This window comes from Trachemys scripta, chromosome 25 (assembly GCF_013100865.1).
Source record: "Trachemys scripta elegans isolate TJP31775 chromosome 25, CAS_Tse_1.0, whole genome shotgun sequence".
In the NCBI taxonomy this organism is placed as follows: domain Eukaryota; kingdom Metazoa; phylum Chordata; order Testudines; family Emydidae; genus Trachemys; species Trachemys scripta.
Genome location: NC_048322.1, coordinates 2,925,305 through 2,948,068, shown reverse-complemented (window position 1 = coordinate 2,948,068; position 22,764 = coordinate 2,925,305). Strand labels below are relative to the sequence as shown.

The 22,764-nt window shown below is 46.7% G+C and overlaps 1 protein-coding gene across 5 annotated transcripts; it reads left to right on the top strand.

Moving 5' to 3' along the window:
• The first annotated feature begins 801 nt into the window (after positions 1-801).
• On the top strand, positions 802-17,637 carry LOC117870009 (zinc finger protein 3-like). Of its 5 annotated transcripts, none has more exons than XM_034757161.1 (10): positions 802-892; positions 1,733-1,819; positions 3,387-3,608; positions 4,247-4,269; positions 5,844-5,956; positions 6,256-6,288; positions 7,384-7,455; positions 10,125-10,213; positions 10,944-11,070; positions 14,616-17,637. In XM_034757161.1, the coding sequence occupies exons 1-10, from the start codon at positions 830-832 to the stop codon at positions 15,491-15,493; spliced, it is 1,707 nt and encodes a 568-aa protein (XP_034613052.1). In that variant the 5' UTR covers positions 802-829; the 3' UTR covers positions 15,494-17,637. The 5 variants fall into 5 exon arrangements, with proteins under 5 accessions (XP_034613052.1, XP_034613053.1, XP_034613054.1 ...); XM_034757162.1 differs by having other exon boundaries at positions 5,841-5,956; positions 7,387-7,455; XM_034757163.1 differs by having other exon boundaries at positions 5,841-5,956; positions 14,619-17,637.
• Positions 17,638-22,764: the final 5,127 nt, after the last annotated feature.

Below are 22,764 nucleotides of genomic sequence, written 5' to 3'. Positions count from 1 at the left end.
ACCAAAGCTTATGCTCTCCCTCCGAGAGCCTGCCACTGCCCCTCCACACCCCAACCCCCTGCCCAGCCCAGAGCCTGCACCTCATGTACCCAAACTCCCTCCCAGAGCCTTAGGCAGAGGGATGCGGTGGAGGGGCAGGACTTGGACCCGTTCTGGACCTCACCAAAAGTTATATAAACCTGGCGACCCTGAGATGGAGCCCTAGTCATTGCACATCTCTCTCCTTACAGGAGGGGACTCTGTGGGATAGGCTGCTGCCGCGGCTTTATTCCTTCCTTTAATTGCTGTGGAAGGGTAAACAGGGAAAGAATTTGCTCCTGTTTTCTATGTGGAAGAAATAAAGGCAGGCTGAATTATTTCAGGGCTGTAAGTAATAAAACCCAAACTAGCAAAGGATGGTTTTGATCCAGCGACTTCTGGGTTATGGGCCCAGCAGGCGTCCGCTGCGTGGATGGTTTTTTGCAGGAGCTATTCACAGTGCAGCTCACAAGCTGTGCACTGGAGAGTTGTGCCCATGGGATTTAGACGCTTTAGAGGAAGGTGATTGTACATGTGTTGTGTCACATCTCCAACGCTGAACTGAAATGTGGCCGCTGCATTCTCAGCCGGGGTCTCCTTAGTCTAATGATTCAGCAAAACCAGCCCCTCCCCCTGCTTTTCTCCTGGTAAGATCCAGCCAGTCTCCTGCCCCCCTCCAGGCTGAGGAGGATTCCCCGAGTGTCACAAACCCCCTACGAGGTGGCCCGGCGGGGCAGGGCCAGGCCCGGGTAAGAGCCGCCCCCTCCTGCCCCCGCTCAGCCCGGGAAACCTTTGTTTTTGCAGCGGGGCCATGGCCGGGGCCGGGAGCGCAGCGCTGAGGCTGCTCCAGCCCTGCAGCCCGCGGGGCAGCGCGGTGGGTCCGGGGGCAGCGCGGAGCGGGCAGGGCCCGGGGCGGGGGCGGAGACACGCGTGGGGCGGACACGCTCCTGCCGGGAGGGTCCGGGCCCGGCTGCCTGGTTCGCCCCCTGCCCGGGTGGGTCCCCGAGCTCCCCGCGACCGGAGTGGGGCTGCCCGGGCCTGCGGGGGGCAAGTGTCCCCGCCGGGAGCAGCAGGAGGAGCCCGGCTCGGCTGCAGAGCTCGGAGCCCAGGAGCGAGGGAATGGGGGAGGACGGGGGAGATCGGGGGTTGTCAGAGCCGGGCTGTGGGGTGGGAAGAGCGGCTGGTGCTGGGGATGGTGGAGTTGCTTGGAGGTGGGAGTTTAGGGCGAGTCGATTTAGGGGGGTCTCAGAGCTGGGGATTGGGGGGATGTTTGGGGGGCTCTATGTTCAGATCTGGCCCTGCGGAAACTTTGGGGGTTGGAGCTGGGGAAAGTGGGGGACTGTCTGAAGTTGGCTGCTTGGGATGTGGGTGAGGTCCCTGGGAGCTGGGGATTGGGCTGCACCCTGTCACTGCAGCCTGGGGTCCTGCGTTTTCTCTGGAAAAGCTACTCCCTGTTTCACCATCTTCTCTAGTCTGAGTCCCAGCGACTCTGCACTGTAGGGTGACCAGAGAGCAAATGTGAAAAATCGGGACAAGGGTGGGGGGTAATAGGAGCCTATATAAGAAAAAGACCCAAAAATCGGGACTGTCCCTATAAAATCGGGACATCTGGTCACCCTACTGCACTGGAGTCTGCAGGGCAGGATGGGCCCTGAAATTTGACAGCTGGGAGGCCATTTGTAGCAGTTTCTAATCCTCTCTCCCCATCTTCCAGAAGGTACCACAAAAGCATCTGGCCCCTCTGGGAAAAGAGAGAGAAGCAGCCAAAGCCGAGGAGGAGTGGCAAAGTGAGAAGCTGCTGGTAGGTGCCCAGAGCCCCCTGCCCTGCCCCTCAGGTTTGCCTGACATAAGAATGACATGGTGAATGCAGGGCCCACCCTGCCAGCCTCAGCCAGGGAGCCATCCGCACTGGAGCCCAGGGAGAGGCAGGGTCAGACACATGGGTGACATGATTCCCTTAGGATGCAGGAAGCTCCTGGGCAGGAGAGGGTCAGTGTGTGTTAGCCCAGAGACCCTGCCCACAAGCTGTTTGGATCTCACAGTGACCAGGGATCTTTTCTAGCTCCTAGGGGGAATGGGGAGGAAGGAGATGACATGTGGGCTGCAGATATGGAGGATTTTGCTCAGTGCAAGTTGATGAGGTTTTGGGGAGAGAGTCTCTCCTGTTGGTGATGTACAGCTCACCCCTGCCCTGATCCCTCTTCCCTTCCTGGGATAAATGAACTTTCCATCACTCACCGCAAGAGATCTTGTGTTCTGGTAAATAACTTTGCCACCCGCCCCAAGGCACATTTATCATTTTCCCCAGTTAACAAGCAGATGAATTTCAATGTTGATAAATGCAAAGTAATGCACATTGGAAAAGATAGTATCAAATACACATAAAATGATGGGGTCTAAATTAGCAGTTAACACTCAAGAAAGAGATCTTGGAGTCATTGTGGATAGGTCTCTGGAAACATCCACTCAATCTGCAACAGCGGTCAAAAAGCGAACAGAATATCGGGAATCATTAGGAAAGGGATAGAAAATAAAACAGAAAATATCATATTCCCTCTATATAAATCCCTGGTACGTCCACATCTTGAATACTGCATGCAGATCTGCTCGCCCCATCTCAAAAAAATACATTGGAATTGGAAAAGGTACAGAGAAGGCCAACAAAAATAATGAAGGGTATGGAACAGCTTCCGTATGAGGAGAGACTAATAAGACGGAGGCTATGGCTACACTCCACAGCTTTTAGCGACACGGCTGTGCCGCTACAGCTGTGCTGCTAACAGGCGCGCAGTGTAGCTGCTCTTTGTCGGCAGGAGAGAAGTGCCAGTGTAGACAAAGCCTGAGACTGTTCAGCTTGGAAAAGAGATGACTAAGGGGGGATATGGTAGAAGTCTATAAAATCATGATTTGTGTGTCGAAAGTAATTAAGGAAGTGTTATTTACTCCTTCTCATAACACAAGAACTAGGTGTCACCCAGTGAAATGAATAGGCAGCAGGATTAAAACAAATAAAAGGAAGTAGTTCTTCACACAACACACAGTCAACCTGTGGAACCCCTTGCCAGAGGATGTTGTGAAGGCCAAGACATTAAGTCAAAAAAGAACTAGAGAAGTGCATGGAGGACAGGTACATCAGTAGCTCTTAGCCAGGATGGGCAGGGATGGTATCCCTAGCCTCTGTTTGCCAGAAGCTGGGAATGGGTGACAGGGGATGAATTACCTGTTCTGTTCATTCCCTCTGGGTCACCTGGCATTGGCCACTGTCGGAAGACAGGATACTGGGCTAGATGGACCTTTGGTCTGACCCAGTATGGCCGTTCTTATGTTCTATGCTCCCTAATTACTGAACCACCCTCTCCCTGTTGCAGAAACAGACGGAAGCCGAGAGGCAGAAGATCGTCTGGGAGTGGAAGGAGCTGCGAGGGTTTCTGGAGGAGCAGGAGCAGCGGCTGCTGTCCTGGCTGGAAGAGCTAGAGAGAGCCATTGTCCAGAGAAGGGATGAGGGCATCTGCAGCCTGTCCTGGGAGATTTCCCTGCTCAGTGAGAGGGGAGGAAAGAAGGGGCAGCAGCCGCTGAGCCAACCCCTGCAGGTCAGGCTGTCATTGCAATGATCAGATGCAGTGTTTCTATAGGCACTTCTGAGCCCTAGACCCCAAAGCACTTTACAAAGTGTGGTCAGGGGCATTATCCCTATGGGACAAATGGGGAAAGTGAGGCAGAGGGAGGGGCACAGCCCTGGCCAAGGTCACACAGTGAGTCTGGCAACGGCGCCAGGGATGGGTCCTGGGAGTTCTGAATGCTGAAGCCCCAAGAATTTCTCTCCTGGAAATGTCTGTCTGCATTTGCACTTGGAGGGTGAAATCTCCTCCCCCACCATGCTGGTCCCAAGCCAGGCCTAAGACCCCTCTCACTGCAGGTTAATGGGTTTAGTGGAGCCAGGGGCCTTCTGGGTCTCTCAGCACTGGGGGGAATTTGATTCTCAATGCAGAGAAATATCTTCTGCCTGTAAAGTGCCTGGGGAAAGATTTCTACAGTGGCAACCTGCCAGCAGGGATTGCTGGGGCTGCTTAGGGGAAAGTCCCGGGTAGGAGGTGGTAGCTGCTCTGGGAATGCAAACCTGAAATTCCCCTATTACCTGAGGCATTAATGGTGACTCCCCTGCAGAGCATGAGGCCTCCCCACCCAGGGACACTCCCACTGATGGCCTCCTCTTTCTCTCCCTCTTTAGGGTGCTGGGAGCACTGGGGGCAGGTAAGTCCTGGGCTCCATTTCCCTCCCCCTCATGCAGGGCCGGCTCCAGGCACCAACCTGGCAAGCAGGTGCTTGGGGCAGCCACTCCGGAGGGGGGCGGCACGTCCAGCTATTCGGTGGCAATTCGGCGGATGGTCCCTCACTCCCACTTGGAGGGAAGGACCTCCCGCCGAATTGCCGCTGCAGATCGCGATCGTGGCTTTTTTTTTTTTTTTTGGCTGATTGGGGCGGCCAAAACCCTGGAGCCGGCCCTGCCCTCATGGGCCGTTAGGTTTGATAACTGCACTGAATAGGAAGCTGCCCCCTGCCCTTGGAGCATGTGATTCTGTCTCCCCTAGTGGCTGACTCGGGTAGGAGAAGAGCCGTTTACTGTCTGATCGCTAATGAGGTCACAGCAGGGCTGCTAGACACAGGGCTGATGGGACAGACCAGGCCTGTCTCTTGGACTGATGTGGCCGCGTCATGTATTCAGAGGCTGCAGAATCTCAGCTTTCACGTTTTTTAAAGTGAGTTGCTGGCCCTCAGCCCCTTCCAAGTGTCAATAGAGACAGTGTTGCCTTGCTGGGGCTGCCAGCAGCCTGAAGCCGTAACTCTGAGAGTGTGAACTCTCCTGTCCCCTGTTAATGTCATCAGAGTGTCAACTGAAATGATGACACTTTGATGTCAACATTCAACGTTCTGTGGCTGATCACTTGAACAGGTGGATTAGGGAGAGGGTGGGAGTGAAAGCTTTGCAGGGTGGGAATAGAGGGTTGCTGTAGGGAGGGAAGAAGAGGAGAGACACAAGGACAAGGAAGCAAGAGAGAAATGGAGAAAGCAGGGTGTGAAAGGAAGGGAAACATAGGGAAGAACTAGCAGGGACCCTACAGGGGTGTCCGGAAGGGGGCTGTTTTCCTCTTGAGTGACACTGAGTGTGACAGACAAAGACTTGGCAAAATAATAAAAATTAAATTTTATTTCTGATATGAAGGACAGATTCTCCCCTTGTTTTTTGTATGTGGGTGTCCCATCGAGAACAGTGGGTGTTTGCTGTGAATGGAGCAGGGCACAAAGTCCTAAACTGATGTCCTGGCCCACTGACCATAACGGACGGTGCAATATGGCCCTCTCTGCCAAATGAGCTGGATGCCCCAGGGTTACTGCTTCAGCTGAAGGGCTCAAGGGTTTTGGCGTTTAAGGGCCCACGTTCATTCCCTGCCTGAAGACCTGGGCTCTGTCTGTGGCCACTGTCAGCATGTAGGACCTGCCCACTCTTTGGTCTGTGTCTCCTCCCTTTCCACATAATCCCAGTGCTGGTGCCCCTTGTTACTGCAATAAACCAGTGTGGGAGGTGGCTCAGCACCCCACAGAACCAGAGCGTCCTTGAGAAAGCTCCTGAACAATATCTCCATTCCTTGCTCTAGTGTCTCCCCACTTCCCATCTTTCTGGGTAGCACAGGGCTAAGATGACTCACCATGACATTGACCATCTCAGGCCACAAAGCTCAGTTCCAGGTTTCCTGGAGTTTGGGGGTTGCTGGGCTCACAAATTGGGGATCAGGCCTATTTCTCACCCCTCCTCCTTTCCCCAGCAGGGAGGACAGGATGTTTCAGAAGCCGGAGCTGGAGTTTGCAGAGCTGGAGAAGAGACTCAGTGATTTCTCTCTGAAAAGTGCCATGCTGCAGGAGGTGCTGCTGGGATTCAAAGGTGAATTGGAGTCTGGGGATGGCATCTCCTCTGGTTAGAGTGACCCTTGCCCTAGAGAGGAGTCGGGGACTCTAGTGACCTCACAGGTCCTCGGCTCCATCTGACAGCCCAGCTCAGCAAGTCGTCCTTCCCCATGGAGTAGCCCTGGGGGGCTAGCTCTGTCTACAGCGGCTGTGTTATCGGCCTCTGATCTCTGTCACCATCTCATAGTTAACAGCAGTTACATTCATAACCAATGGGAACCTCCCCTGAATGCAAGGACCTGAATTCTCACCTCTCCCATCCTCTATTTCCCCTAGAGACGCTGCGACTAGAGCTGTGGAGCAACACAGGTATGTGTCTGTCTCTGAGGGGTCATGGAGAGATTTCAGAACAATAACCCTGTTAGGGGCAGGGGATTATTTTTTTTTATTATTATTATAAATGGAGATATCCTATCTCCTAGAACTGGAAGGGACCTTGAAAGGTCATCGAGTCCAGCCCCCTGCCTTCACTAGCAGGACCAAGTACTGATTTTGCCCCAGATCCCTAAGTGGCCCCCTCAAGGATTGAACTCACAACCCTTAGCAGGCCAATGCTCAAACCACTGAGCTATCCCTCCCCCCTGCAGCCTTCAGCACTTGGAAGCTGTGGAACAATGTGAAGCGATGTTACTTTGTTCTTGCACCACTATATTTTCAACTGACTTGTCTCTTAAATGTTTTAGCTCATCAATGTCACTTAAGCATTTAAAGTTTTTTGCAGGTTTTTTTTGTAGTCCATTTTTTTTGCTTTAACTTTTTTTATTGCATTTTTTACTGACTAAATTAATGTTAGTAATTTTATTTTGGCATTTTTAATTGCAGTAATATTAATAGCGTTTAGTAATTAAGCTTACATAGTCTGATTTTAAAGCTTTTTTTTTTAACTGATAAGATTTTGACAACTTTTCCTGTTTTTGAATGTCTGCTTGATACTTTAAAAAAAATACAAAGGCTGAGCTTTCTTTAAACATGTATTTGAAAGTTGTTAGTATAGTTCGAGTTTTTTAGCTTTTTTGTGCTTTAAAAAAATATAGACTTTTTGTATTTGTTGTGCCTTTTTAAAATTGGTACTGTATTTACATTTGTAACTTATTATTTTAGTGCACTTTTCACTCTTGTGATGGGTTGTAGCTAATTTTTACACTTTACTTTAATAAAACAGCTATTAGAAGATAATTTTGTTAAAACAGCAATTCAATCTCCTTTTTGCATAACTTGTTCTTCAAGTATGAATAAGTTTTTCTAATAAATGTTTGCTCTAAGCTTTTTTTATGCTTAAATTTATGCCTTAAAATAATGTATATTTCTTGGAATGATTTTATACATTTAAGATAGAATCTTAATTTTTCCCCAATACATTCCTGTTCATCCCTGGGATAATTAATTTCTGGGGAACATCTTCAGCAGAGCTAGAATTATTGAAAGGCGTTGCACCGGAGAGTAAAGGCACAGAGGCAGTGGCTTGTGGGGAACAGGGTAAGTTTCATTACTAATCCTGCTCTTTTGAGTGGTCCTTTTAGAAAATAATTTAACTTACAAGCACTTAGAGACTTTAAGAAAGTCACTGGAGCAGATGCAGCGGGTCTCTTTGGAACATATTTTAACTGACAAGCCCTTAAAGCCTTTAAGAGAAAAGAACAGGATATAACTATGCTCAAAATTTAAAAAGTGCAAATTAAGGATCATGGATCATCAGAGGAAAAAGAGGACATACAAGTTAAAACATAATCAAAACAAAGCTTCTCAATTTAGTTCACTTCTTCTGACTTGGGTTGAGGAACATTTAAAAAAAAATCCAAAAAGAAGTAAACTTGGATGACACAATTTATTTTTAATATTTTGTTTACTAATTATATCCATGTCCATAAGACCAAATTTGGCATAGGTAACTTTGTTCCCACGTTTTCTTGTTCACCAGGTATAGATCTTAGTACTGGCCCTCAACGACATTAGCCCCCTTTTGTTTGGACTAATTTAATTTTCTGTAGTTGGTCTTGCACCTGTGCATGGCATTCATGGCTGAAATTAATTTAACCTACTTTTCATCAACTTGTTGCTATAGATCAGGGGTAGGCAACCTAAGGCAACACACGAGTTGATTTTCACTGGCACTCACACTGCCCGGGTCCTGGCCACCAGTCTGGGGGGCTCTGCATTTTAATTTAATTTAATTTTAAATGAAGCTTCTTAAACATAAAAACCTTATTTACTTTACATACAACAATAGTTTAGTTATATATTATAGACTTATAGAAAGGGACCTTCTAAAAACATTAAAATGTATTACTGGCACCCAAAACCTTAAATTAGAGTGAATTAGAGTCTTAAATGAAGACTCGGCACACCACTTCTGAAAGGTTGCCGACCCCTGCTATAGATTATTATAAGATCTTATGAACTTTCATCTTCTTTTTACAGTGAAGTAAGGCAGAGAGTTCAAAATGTGGGTGTTATTGGAATTAACAGTTCCCAGGGTTGGTCCATACATGCCATTGCACTTGGCTCGTTCATGCTTTGTCCGGATACAATGTAGCACTCACTTCCCATGTGTAGTCAATGATGATACAAAATAATCATCTAGGCTGGTGTTTCTCAGCTGGTGGTTTGCGACCCCCAGGGGCTCAGGAACGGCAGTCAGGAGCCTGTGAAATGTTGAGTGTTTTATTATGATCTAAAGCAAAGAAAATCTCACTCTCCCACTCCTGCACTCCCCTGTTCATTGTGGTCAAGTATTCTCCGTCAGCCTCTTGAAATATACAAGTTATATATAGACTCAGCACGGATACATGTTTTATTCTTACTTTTTTAGTGAATGTTCGAGGGTTGGAAAAAATTGACTTCCAATAAGTGGTACTTGCTTACTTATTTCAGCTGTGAAATTAGGCAGTTTGCAGCTGTGCACAGTAACCCTTTCATTGCCTGTATCACAGCCAGCGAGACTGAAACCCCTGCAGTGGTTAGTAGAGATGGGGACGAGGCAGAAAGTTTGGATCCAAACCGGCATTCAGTGCTGTCAGCGATCGCAGGAGAGCAAAGGAACCTAGGGATTGTTGGTTACTAAGTCTCCCAGGCAGAGGGAGGGGAGAGGGTAAAAGAGAAGACAGAAAATGAAGGAGAAATAAGTGTGTGCATGGTTCGGGGGAAGGTCACAAGCTCCCAAACCTGCCCATATCCAGTCATAGAGTCATAAAGTCTAAGGCCAGAAGGGACCACTGGATCATCTGGTCTGACTTCTGTCTAGCACTGGCTGCCAACACCACCCAGAACCCACCCACTAAACCCAACAGCTGGAGTGAGACCAAAGTCTTGCAGCCCCCAGGAGACTAGACTTTTACATGCCCTAGGCAGAGAATAGGAGGGAATGGGGTGCACCACTGCTCCAGGCCCCTGCAGTGGCAGGGAAATCATTAAGTGAGATATTTCCAGGTAATCCTAGTGAGTGCCCTGCACGCCACGCTGCAGAGGAAGATGAAACCCCCCCAGGTCACTGACAGCCTGACTCGCGTGGGGAATATTCCTTCCCCATCCCACCTACAGTGATCAGTTAGACCCTGAGCATGGCAGCAAGAACCAGCCAGCCAAGCCCTGAGAGAGAGAGTGATTGATGTCACCTCACAGCCCTAGTCCACCCCGCCCGATATCTTGTCTTCTTCTCCAGCCATTCCTGAAGCTTCAGAGGAAGGAGATTAAAAAACCCTCTCAAAATACATTGGAGGGAAAAAATCCCTTCCTGACCCCTGCGAGTTGTGGGCCTGAAGCATGAGGCTGGGGAACATAATACATAAAATGAAAGTAAGCCCCACTTAATGTTCCACTATTTGTCTCTATTGACAATGGCTTCCATCTTACTATCACCAGCAAACTTCATTTTAATTTACCACACCAGCACTAGGGAGTCTTTGTCCTGTCCCTGCCTCTGCCTGGCCCCACAGTTGGGGGTGTTGCCCCCAGGGTTTTAAAACTAGCACAGTGGGTTTAGTGCTGGTGGGAGGGGTTGGGTCTGCGCTGTGATAAAGCGATGGAATGTTTTCCCAGCATGCGAGTCAGAAACATCTTGTGAAGGGAAAGGGCCGGGGAAGATCATGATGTGATAGGAACTAAAGGCCCTTCTGAAATCTTCCCTGTCACCTTTCTCACCCTGACAGGAGGCAGAGTAACACCCACCTTTGGCTCCAGATTGTCCCAGCCTCCCACAGGACAGGGAAGGGAACTGGCTGTAGTGGAGCCAGTCCAGGTAGGGATTATTGTGGGGTTGCTAGTGGGTTCCTGCTGGAGGGAGAGGGGCAGGAAATACTGAGGGCCTGGGATCCTTGGGGGAGTTTAGTCTGGAGGTGGGAGTGGGGCAGGAAATACCCAGGGTGGAGAAAGGGAGGGGGGGACAAGGCATGTGACAAACTTGCTGGGAATTGTTTAACTGAAGTCCTGGATTCCGGGAACAGACCCATGGGGTTTGGGGGAGGAAATTATCCTATTTGTGGACTGGGGGTTGGGGAACCCTGGACAGCATGGGGAAAACCTATCAGCTTCCCAGTGCAAGAACATAAACCTACTCACCAGAGGCTGCTATGAGATATGAAGGGGTGGAAGGGTTACTCACCAGTGGGGCGTAGAGTAGATAACCCCTCCCCTACCTACCTGCTGGCAATGGGAAGCGTGTTGGGATTCCTACTGGGGAGCCAATCTTGGCACCTGCTGAGGGCCCCAACCCCCCATATCAGCCTCTGGCTTGTAGGTGTGTGATGAATGAGAAGACCCTTCCCACTCTGTCTGCTGGAGGCGGGGGGGGGGGGGGACTAGGGGATCTCTATCTCCCCTCCTGTTTTGCTTGCTGGCTGCTCTGAGGGTGGGACTGTGCTGACTGTGGGCCTGCCAGAGCTTCCATTTGATTGACTCCTCTCCCTCCATTAATAGTGGGGCTGTGAGTGGGAGAGCAGGTAATGAGCGTTGGGCACTTCCTCTTTCAGGGGCCGGTGACCTTCGAGGAGGTGGCTGTGTATTTCACCAGGGATGAGTGGGCGCTGCTGGACCCCCGTCAAAGAGCCCTCTGCAGAGATGTCATACAGGAGAACTATGAGAATGTGACCTCGCTGGGTAAGGATTCCTGTCCCCTCCGTTCTTAGAAGGGGGAATGAAGAGTTAAGGTTCACCCCACCCCCACAATGCCACCTCTGCTCTGCCCTGTCTCAGCAACAGTCCACTGAGTGCATTGAAATGGGGCAGACTAGGTCCCTCAGGGTTCACATATATCTCCCTTCATATCATAGTCACAGCTCTGCCAAGCTGCTCCAACTACTCCCTTCACCATCCAGTTACAGCTACAGCTGACCCAGTGCAAACAGCTGGAGGGCATGTGGATAAATGCTGGTATTCCCACCTGTGAACAGAACACAAACAATGGCACGTTCTTAGTCCTTCATATCTATTGTGGAATCATAGATTTTATGGCCAGAAAGAGTTATTGGGTCATCTAGTCTGACCTCCTGTATAACACAGGTCATAGAATTTCATCCAGTTACTGCTGTACTGAGCTGAATACCTTGTTTTCGACTAAATCCTCCCCCAGAAAGGCATCCACTCTGACTTGAAGACTTCAATAAATGAAGAAACCTCCACTTCCTTTGTTAGTTTGTTAACCTTTGCACCAGCCTTACTGAGCCATTCCCAGTGGCTAGTGCCAGCTGCAGGCTACGGACAGAGTTAAGGTTGCATTTTAGGGATAGTGTGTATATTAACTCTTCCTTTTCTGGTTTTCAGAGGTTTAAGTTTAGCCACCACCCACCTAGTGGAAAGGCATGCAGCAGAACTGGGCAACCTGTACTCAGTATTTATGTAGATTATGGGCATTTGATTTTCTCATTTTTTTAATAGACTTTTTCGTCACGCTTTCTGCGTGAGAGATTTTGTCAGCATAATTCTGTCAATTAAGGATGTGGTTTTTCCAATCCCTAACAAACTGAGCTATGCTGACAAAACTTTGCAGCTCAGAAGAGGCCAGAGTCTGCAAGTGGATTTTAAAACATTTTAAAATATTGCTCTCAGCCCTGAAATTTTGGAATTGGGGGAAACATCTAAGAAGAACTCCTTCAGAATGCAACCAAAACACACAATACACATAGTCTGAAAGTTAACAGTGGTACGGCTCCGACTCCGATGAATGAGTGTAGCTCAGAGGCAGTGGCCGCAGCATGTCCTCTTGACCCTACCAACCAATGACTGTGAGAGCAGTGTGATGTTCCTATTCAGGAGTTCTTTGGGGGGTAGAGGGAAGGAGAGCAGGGAGCATGGGAGGGGAGAAGATGATGGGGGAGCTAGTGCTTGTGGGGTGCCACAAGATAGGGAAGGCTGAGTGTAATGGGAGGAAAGGGATAGGTATGTGGAAGACTAGAGGGAATCAGGGAGGGATGGGTACCATGGAAGTAAGAGTTGAGGAATCAGAGACAGAATCTCCTGGGAACAGGGAGTGTGGTGGTTTGGGGGAGTGGGAGCCTGGGAATGGAGAAAAGGGGGTGGAGGTCCCAGCAGTGGTGCTGTTGGAGAGGGAGGATTGGGTAGGAGATCTGGGATACTTGGAAGTGGAAAAGACTGAAGATAGTGGGAACGGGATAGGGAGTGGTTGTTCTAAGGAGCAGGAAGGATCTGGTGGCAGTGGGAATGGAAGGTTTCAGGGAGGCAGATATTTGTGGCCCTCCACTGAGAATGCTTTTGCCATAGTCTCTAATGACCTCTCCCTAAGCAAAGCTCAGAACCAGTACTCCATCCTTATTCTTCTTGATCCGTCAGCCACCTTTAATACCACTGAACATGGTTGTCATCTTGACATCTTGTCTTCTTCCTAGCTCTCCTACCTCTGTAACCACTTCTTCAGCATGTCCTTAGGAAGATCGTCCTCATCCCCACTCCAGTTTTCTGTGGGCTCAGTCCTTGGTCACTTCCTCTTCCTTTGCACTTTATCTCTGGGAAATCTTACCCCAAACACAAATTCAGCTACTGTCCCTATGCTGCTGAATCACAGATCTACCGCTCTACTCCAGTCCTGTTTCCTTCTGTCCAAACTGAAATCTCAGCCTCCCTCTGATGCCTCCTTGTGGATGGCTAGCCATCAACTCAAGCTCAACAGCTGAAAAGTTGATAACAGAGCTCTTAATCCCCCAAATGAGCTCTCCACCTCCTTTCTTGCTGTTCACTCCAGAATTAGCTGATGGAATCTCAGAGACTCTGGCAATATTTGCAAACTCAAATGATAGGAGAGGTCCCAGAAGATTGCAGAAGGGTTAACATAGTGCCCATCTTTACAAAGGGGAAAAAGGAGGAGCTGGGGAACTATAGAGTAGTCAACCTGACCTCAATACCAGGTAAGCTACTAGAGCAATATATAAAACATTCAATATGCGAATATCCGGAGGGTGAAGGGGTAATCAGGAGCAGCCAGCATGGATTTACTGAGAACATAGCATGACAAACCAGCTTGATATCCTTCTTTGATAGGGTAACTGGTTTGGTGGATAAAATAGACCTGGACATCAAAAAGGCTTTTGACACAGTCCCATGAGTAAGCTGGAGAAATGTGGGTTCAATGGAACTCCCATTAAGTGGATATATAATTGGTTACACATCCTCAAGCAAAGAGTAACTATTAATGGAATGTTGTCAGATTGGAGAGATTTCTCAAATGGGGTTTCACAGGGAACTCTTATGGGTCCGGTGTTACAGTGGAGTCGCATCTTACGCTGGGGTTAGGTTCTAAAGTCCGCACCAAAGGCAAAAATCTCATATAGTCAAAATTACCATTGAGTGTAATGGTGGGTGGAATCGCCCGCACTACAGGTACAGTATTTAAATTGTTGTTTTTCTCTTTTTTTTATTTTTTTGCCAAGTGCGTATAGTTAAAATCGTGTAAGTTGAATCTGCGTAGGATGCGACTCCCCTGTATTTAACATCTTCATTAATGACCCGGATATAAGAATAGAGAGCATACTGATCACATTTGCAGATGACACAAAGCTGGGGGGGTGTCAACACTTTGGAGAATAGAGCAAAACTTCAAAGGGATCGCGATAAATTGGTGAACTGGGCTATAGACAACAATGAAATTGAACAAAGACAAGGGTAAGGTGCTACACTTTCGGAAGAAAAACCCAATGCACAAATATGGAATGGGGGATAACTGGCATGGCAGCAGCACTGCTGAGAAGGATCTGGGAGTTGTGGTGGATCACAACCTCAACATGAAGTCAACAGTGTGATGGTAATGCAAAAAGAAACAAATGCATTAAGAGAAGCATAGCATGCAAATCACAGGTTATCCTCGAAGGTCTGTTACTGCCTTGAAATCAGTCCAGACACAGCTTCTGGCTGATGTATCTCTACTCATTCGCCCATTAGGACATTCCTTTCTGTTATTCAGAAAGGGTGGCTGGCAGGATATGATCAGATCATACACTAATACATTTAATTCATGCTACATTATTATCCTTCATTCTAAATTATATAAAATACAAACATAAAATCCTACTACTACATGTGGGGAAGAGTTTGGGGGAGTTCAGTTCCTGATTTTTCTTTGACCTCCATCCAGCACTTGTTTTGTTTGGCCTTCCCCTTTCCATTCCTGTTTGAAGTTTCTGTCTCTATCACAGCAGGTGATGCAATGGTATGTGACAAAGAGGAGCAGAATTCTCAGAAGGAAAACGTTGAGCAAGTGGATAAACACAGAGCATTATCGCATAGATCAAAAAGGAATGTGTCCAGGAATCATGAGCAGGAAAACTCCTGTGAGATTCAGCACAGTCCAGAAAGAGAGCTGGGAAACCATCCAAGGGAGAAAGTGGGTAAATGTATTTCCTGTCGGGGAACTCAGAAGGACATCAAGGAAACCACAACACAGCAGGAAATCCTCATGGGAAAGAGAAAAAATACATGCACTGAGGGTGGAAAAAATTTATGTGACTCCTCAGTCCTTATAAAGCATCAGAGAATCCCCACAGGTGAGAGGCCCTTTGAATGCAGTGAGTGTGGGAAAAGCTTCAGTTGCAGCTCGCACCTTATTAGGCATCAGAGAATCCACACAGGAGAGCGGCCCTATGCATGCAGTGAGTGTGGGAAATGCTTTGCTAAGAACTCAGCCCTTTCTGAACATCAGAGAATCCACACAGGGGAGAGACCCTATGAATGCAGTGAGTGTGGGAAAAACTTCACTCACAGTTCAGGCTTTTTTCACCATCAGAGAATCCACACAGGGGAGAGGCCCTATGAATGCAGTAATTGTGGGAAAAGCTTCAATCGCAGTTCGAACCTTATCAGGCATCAGAGAATACACACAGGAGAGAGGCCCTACAAATGCAATGAGTGTAGGAAAAGCTTCACTAGCAGCTCAGCCCTTTCTGAACATCAGAGAATCCACACAGGGGAGAGGCCCTATGAATGCAGTAAGTGTGGGAAAACCTTCTCTTGGCACTCAACCCATCTTAGCCATCAGAGAATCTGCAAGGGAGATCAACTCCATAAAAACCTCTAGGGCAGTAGTCCCCAACCTTTTTCATCTGGCAGGTGCCAGACAATGAGCCACAGAGGACTGTGATGGCGGACGAGCATCCGCCGAAATTCTGCCGACAAGCGGCAATGTCAATAGGTGTCACCCCTGACAAGCAGCGTCATCCAGAGGTGCCGCCGCCGAAATACCGTCGAAAATTGGTGGCATTTCGGCAGCGATGCCTCTGTATGACATGGCTTGTTGGCGGCATTTCGGCAGATGCTTGTCTGCCAGCCAGTACGCGGGCACTATGGCTCCCGTAGGCACCGTGTGGGGACCCCTGCTCTATGGCTATCAATACTTTTTCTCTTTAATAATTTTCCTGATTCCCACATAGTAACTTTTAAAGCTTTTTGAACTGTTTGCTGCACCATTATCCCTCAGTTTGTCCAGATGAGTGGCCCATTTTTGTCTTTTTGCAGTTTGCCCTGTTTTGAGGTGGACCCATTTGTCCTGTCTATCAATTCGATTGTCTCGTGAGTAATTCCAGTGTGCCCTTCCTATCAGGAAACAGGGAGCATCACATTTATACCATTCATCCTATTGCAAAGTTATTGTTAGAATCACCAATGATTCAGATTGTATCATTGCCAGTTCTCACGTTGCTCTGGGTTGTGCCAAAGAGCAGTTATATTGGGAACTTTTCAAATTATATGTAAATGAAGAGGAGCAGAGGGAGGAAAAAAGTGTTATTTCAGCCTCTGTGATACTGGAAGAGTACGGGGTGACTCAGAGATTCCCTCCTTCCCCATCACTGCAGAATTGTTACCTTTTGTCTGACCCATGTAGAGTTTATCTTCATCACATTCTATCCATCCACTTCTCAAAGTGTCATGTGATGAAGCTTTCTCCATTGTCTGCACTTGGAGATGATGCTTTGACTTCTTTAATCCTACATCAGAGTCGCTATGACTGGAGATGAAACTGTCAAAGACCTGGAAGGGGAATTCAAATCGATCCCAAACACAGTGTGATCATTTGGAGTTTAAATCCCAGGTTCCATCTATTGATAAAGCCACTTCAGGCAAGGTGGCTGTTTTGTCCCCCATTAGGATACTAAACATGTTGTAAATAACATAACTGACTATTGAGACAGTGCTGAATGAAGCAGGTTTGAATGGATCAGAGGATAATGTGATGGGAGAATCTCTTGTTCTGATTCTGAATAATCAGATGTAACCTGCTCTGGAATTTCACTTGACACTTCCATTGTCATGTATTCTGTCTCTCTGTGATGTGGGTTTCTATCTTTTCTGAAGGCTGTTTGGTCACCCAGTTGGATATTAGTTCAGTTTGATAGGATGTAGCTCAGATTTATTGGAGACTTTAGACAAATGGCCATTTGCTAAAGTCGTAATTTCTCACTTCAGTTTTGCTTTTTCCCCCATCCCTCTATTATGACATAGAGAAAGTTCAAGTGCAGTTCTGTCAACAGGAGAGAACTCTCCAATTTACTTGACATGCTAACAAAGAAACAGCAGTGATTTAAAATCTCCATTCAGAAATGGTTAACAACAGCAGAACCCCAACTAACTGAAGGAAGTGCATATGATCACAGTATCAGAGGGGTAGCCGTGTTAGTCTGAATCTGTAAAAAGCAACAGAGGGTCCTGTGGCACCTTTGAGACTAACAGAAGTACTGGGAGCATAAGCTTTCGTGGGTAAGAACCTCACTTCTTCAGATGATCACAGTGTAGTTCAATTGTTGAAGTCAATGTTGTCTCAGATGATCTGGGGACAGAATTCCATATTAGGTGATTTTGAACTAGGCAAAATGCCCATGTATTTGGTTCGCAAATGATGTGTAGCCCAGGCCCTACAAAAGATCTCTCCTAGCTAATCCTATGTTATGGGGAATGCTGCCCTTCATGACACAGATGTTTAGGAAATAGAAGTGGGATTTTTGTTAAATTTATCCTTTGTAGGTGTTAAAAATTTGTATAAAATCAGTGTTAGAAATTTAATAGCTGCAGAAAAATAATTATTTTTGAATAGAATCTCCAGCTCTGGTAACAAACGAAGATTCTGATCCAGCCCTGTATCCTGTCCCTTGCCTGGAACTGTGCCACCCAGTTAAAGACAAGCTGGGTATGTTTTGGGAAGCCATTCTTCACTAATACTGCTGAGATTTTGAGTGGTTTTTTAAAGGTTTCTATTTCATAGAATTGTAAATTTACCCTAACCAAAGCCAAGGATTTTGAAAGAACTGGGGTGGAAAGAGTACACACCCAGTTCTTGGTTTCTACCCCAGTAAAGGAAGCTCTGGTGACCAATGGCCCGAGGAAAATTGTTGTACAACTCCACTTCTTAGTTCAGTGTCACTGATTACAGTTCCAAAGAATACCAAAGTTAGACTGAGAACAATAACTCTGAGTCTGGACTCAAAAATCCAGAGGGCAGCTTAGAAAAAAGATGTTTAAAAATGCTACTTTTGGGGGGTAATGTTATTACTTTCTTGGTTTTTCTGAGACTCTTGGGACATGTTTTCTGCCTGAACTTGAAGGCTAAAAATGGACTTTTTAAAATAAATAAATGGGGAGATTTTTGTATCCTCATTGGGCTTCGAGATTGGGGCCCCGTTGTGTTGGGCACTGCAGAGACCCTGTACAACTCATAGTGAGAGAGAGAGTCCTTGCTGCCAACAGCTCACAGGTGAAATAGACAAAGTGTTGGAGAGCCGTTCCCATTTTACAGATGGGGAAACTGAGTTCCAAAGATGTGATGTAATTTGTCCATGTTTGCACAGAGAATAATGGGGCCAGATTGGGAACCGAGTCCAAATTTTCTGAGTCACAGCCTGGCCCTTAATCACAAGCCAAGTGTTGTTGATTGCATGGTAGAGGCCCCAGTGGGAAGTTGCAGAATTGCCTTCATTGGAGGATTTTAAGAAGGGGTTATACAAACACCTGTCAGGGATGGTCTAGGGATACTTTTCCTGACTCTCGGGGTCCCTCCCTGACCCACCTTTCTATATGATTCAATGGATCATCCTATTTATAATGACCAAACTTTTATCTCTGGAATTATCTGTTAAATGGTTATTATCCCCCTCTTGCCTGGGGTAGAATGGAAGAAGAGAAAATCCTCTCTCAACAGAGGATGCAAATGTTGGTTTGTTCTCTCTTCATGTTTTACTGAAGCTCAGAGAGACAGGAAGAACCATTACCTACCTAAGATGGTAGAGAGGACAGAGAGTTTATTTCATTTTGGGCTGTGAATATAAGCAGAAGAGTGGCTGTCACTACCATCCAATGTGGGGTTTTAATGCAAGACCATGGGATTTGAAGTGTTATGTGCTACCAACTGAGCTAGCCAGGTTTGAGTCTGTTCAGCTGCCCAGTCTCCATGTAGAAGGAGCCCTGAGAGCATTTATTTGCAAGCTGAGGTTCCTTTTCTGACATTTGCCTTCTTTCCTGGTTTGTTATGTGTCCAGCGAGCAAACCGGAGCTGTTACAAGCCTAGTTAGATGCTGCTTTCTAGACCAGAGATCTGGGGTTGATTTAGCATGCTGTCACCATCAGCTGGTCAGAGTAACCAGTGTGGGAGGGTGGAATTTGGATTCTCCCACCGGTGGAGGTGTTGTTAGACTCATCTAGTGGGGGAGAATCTGAAAAAGCTTCTCAGCTCCCAGAAATGGGGTAGAGAAGATGGTTCCCTGCACACCACGCACATATTTTCACAGGAACTCAGGTCCCCTGGTTAAAAACTCAAAAGAAGCCCGGGTTCAGGAATGTCAGAGAAGGGAATCACTGTTTGCCTTAAGAGGTGGGTGAGGGAAACCTGCAGGTACTTAGATCCCTCCAACATCTGATATAACCATTTGTGGGGAAGGTCTGGAGAAGCTGAGGAAGACAAGGAGAGGGGAAAAGAGCTTGTAGCTGTTATGCAATCACCATGCTCCCAGCAGAGGGGTCCTGGGGGTTCAGCACTTTGGCTGCTTGTTGAGGACACAGAACTCACAAGATGGCAAAGCTCAGAGCCCCATTACATGGAGTAAGAATGCAATCAGCTCACACCAAGGGTGAGCAACACCCCTCCTTTGGTCTCTATGCCAGAGCTCCTATCAACTCAGCTTCCTTCCTGGAAAAGCATCCAGGTAGGCTGCCGAGAGGGTTATGATGGGGTAAATTAAGACAGAGGAGGATTGTTCCTCATGGCTTTCCTTTGTGTTGCTCTGTGATCCTGCTGGAGTTTGTTTTAGTACCTTGGGTTGGGCTCACATTGTAACCCTGAGCACAGCAGTTCCTGCACTCTCTGCTCTTAGACCCTCAGGGAATGGACAAAAGAGCAGCTTCAGAAATTGGACAGAAAGTAGCCTAAGAAAGTGTAGTATAAGTGAGAAGAAAATAAACATTATCAACTCCCTGGTGGTCTAATGGTTAGGCTTTGGCACTTTTATTGCCACAGCCTAGGTTCAATTCCCCATCAGGGAAAAGTGACTTTATATCAAAGTTAATTGACAGTTATTCTTCAGAGTAGCAGCCATGTTAGTCTGTATCCGCAAAAAGAACAGGAGTACTTGTGGCACCTTAGAGACTAACAAACTTATTTGAGCATAAGCTTTCATGGGCTACAGTCCACTTCTTCGGATGCATAGAATGGAACATATATTGAGGAGATATATATACACATAAAGCATGAACAGGTGGGAGCACGAACAGGTGGGAGTTGTCTTACCAACTCTGAGAGGCCAATTAAGTAAGAGAAAAAAACTTTTGAAGTGATAATCAAGATAGCCCCGTACAGACAGTGTGATAAGAAATGTGAGAATACTTACAGGGGGAGATAGATTCAATGTTTGTATGGCTCAGCTATTCCCAGTCTCTATTCAAGCCTAAGTTGATTGTATCTAGTTTGCATATCAATTCAAGCTCAGCAGTTTCTCGTTGGAGTCTGTTTTTGAAGCTTTTCTGTTGCAAAATTGCCACCCATAGGTCTGTCATTGAGTGACCAGACAGGTTAAAGTGTTCGCCTACTGGTTTTTGAATGTTATGATTCCTGATGTCAGATTTGTGTCCATTAATTCTTTTGCATAGACTGTCTGGTTTGGCCAATGTACATGGCAGAGGGCCATTGCTTCACTTACAATTTAAACAAATCCATGGTTTTTCCTGATTCTTTCATCTTCTACAAATCTACATGATGTTGGGAAGGGCTTTGGAGACCATATAAAAACCAAAGCTTCCCACTGACTAATAGCAGAATGTGGACATGTTTCCACTGTGCACCCCAAAGTCCACGCTGCATGCTCTTTTACATGAATAGACATGTGCAAATTAGCCTAACCAAGATTATAATAATAGACATTCAGGTTGACCGAAGATGAATATTTTTTCCAATTTTCTTGTTGAAACAAAATCAAAAAATAATTTTGGGTCAACTAAAATATTTCAGCAAATAAAATATTCATCCAAAAAACTTTCATCCCACTCTATATACCAGTCTTTGGAAATAATCATCCTGGAGAAAGTGATCATTAGCCTCTTCCATTCCTGAGGTCTAGCTGCTGAAGTGTTCTAAGCATAGATGATGGGCCTTTCACCTGTTGGCCACTGGTTACTACCTGAGGCTACGTCTTCATTCCACTGAGGGGGGGGGGCGGTCGATTTAAGATACGCAAATTCAGCTACGTGAATAGCGTAGCTGAATTCGACGTATCCGAGCCGACTTACCCCGCTGTGAGGACGGCGGCAAATCGACCTCCACGGCTCCCCCATCGACGGCGCTTACTCCTACCTGCACTGGTGGAGTACAAGCTTCGATTCGGGGATCGATTGTCGCATCCTGACAAGACACGATAATTTGATCCCCGAGAGATCGATTTCTACCTGCCGATTCAGGCAGGTAGTGAAGACGTAGCCTTACTCAGGTAGCTACTGATGAAAGGCAATGTGGTTTTGTGGCAGACCTACTTCTATCCCTCTGCCCAACTAGGGGTGTTTGTTTCACATTGCATGTAAAAATACAATAAATGCATTTTGTTGGTACCTAAACCTGGGATCAAGATGAAACATTGTGATTGCAAGTGAATGAGAAAATCTCTGCTGAGTTTACAGAAGGAAGGTTTTCTCATCAGGTTCTAGCACATGATAAAAGTTCTGAAGGTTCTTAGAGCTTCCGGACACATAGGCCAGAACTTTCAGAAGGTCTCACACCCACCCCTAGAGCCAGATTTTCAGAAGAACTCAGCTCCCGTTTAGGCCACAAAAATTTTGGATAGGTTTTCAGAAAGGCTGAACACACTGAGGTCTGAGCTATTTTGAAAACAAAAGGTGGTATAAATTGTGGTGGCTGGTTGCTTGGCCGTCTGGCCCACCATGCAGGAGTTTGAGGTTCAACATTAGTTTCTTAGAATGCTAGCAACTATCTTTTATTCTCTTAAAAAGTGAGCAGGGAGACTACATATAAAAATCAGCTGTACTGCAGAAGGTCTCTAGAAGTTGAAAGAGATGTGTCATCTCTGCCTCCCTGAAGAGTTCATAACAAGTTAAAGAAAACTAAGATTGGTAAATCACTTAACTAACCACGTCAGGCTGGCTGCGTGATCTAACGCATTAGATGCAAGGTTGTGTCTTTCTGTCATTTGTTGTTCTGGGCTCCATATGGAGGCATGCGTTCAAATTCCCTTCCTGACACAATGATTGTCTTCTACCTTTAGAAATAGCCTAATTTCAACCTCTCTTGTAACATTACACCAACTACTTAGCATTTGTATGAGAGAAGTTGGAGGGAATTCAAACATCTTCAAAAGCAGTGCATTTAGAGCACCTAGTTGGGTAAATTCCAAGCTCCTTATCCAGAAGAGTCTTGGCATGGCTTGAGGGGAGGCAGGGTTGGCTGTTCAATATGCAAGTGGAGGGAGAAGGGTGCAGTACATTGACAATGTAGAATGTGAGAGTCATAAGCTGTGGTTATGTGCTCTGAAAGTTATCTCCTTGCTTTCCATTTAAGGTCAGGGAGGGATATTATAACCAAGTGTTCTGGCAAAACTTTCCCCCTGGCCTGGTGAGTGAATCCTATGGTGAGAAACTTTCCATGTATTTCACTGCATTTTGGTTTCTTGTATTGTTGGATAGGGCCTGAGGCACTGGAAGGATAATGTCCATGGAAAACTTGGACATTGCTGTTCTCCGAAAAAAGGCAGGTACTATTTAGACACTATTGCTTCTAGTATTTCTGTGGAATCAGAGTCTAGCTGAAGCATTCCTGTCTATCCTAGAGAGAATCATTCCATTGTAAATACAAATGAAATGACA

Bases quoted from the DNA above. Each gene is read 5' to 3' on its own strand.
- LOC117870009 (XM_034757160.1), top strand. From the start codon at position 830: ATGGCCGGGGCCGGGAGCGCAGCGCTGAGGCTGCTCCAGCCCTGCAGC. The intron at 3,609-4,246 runs GTCAGGCTGTCA...CTCCCTCTTTAG, and splicing joins CGCTGAGCCAACCCCTGCAG to GGTGCTGGGAGCACTGGGGG. The intron at 10,214-10,943 runs GTAGGGATTATT...TTCCTCTTTCAG, and splicing joins CTGTAGTGGAGCCAGTCCAG to GGGCCGGTGACCTTCGAGGA.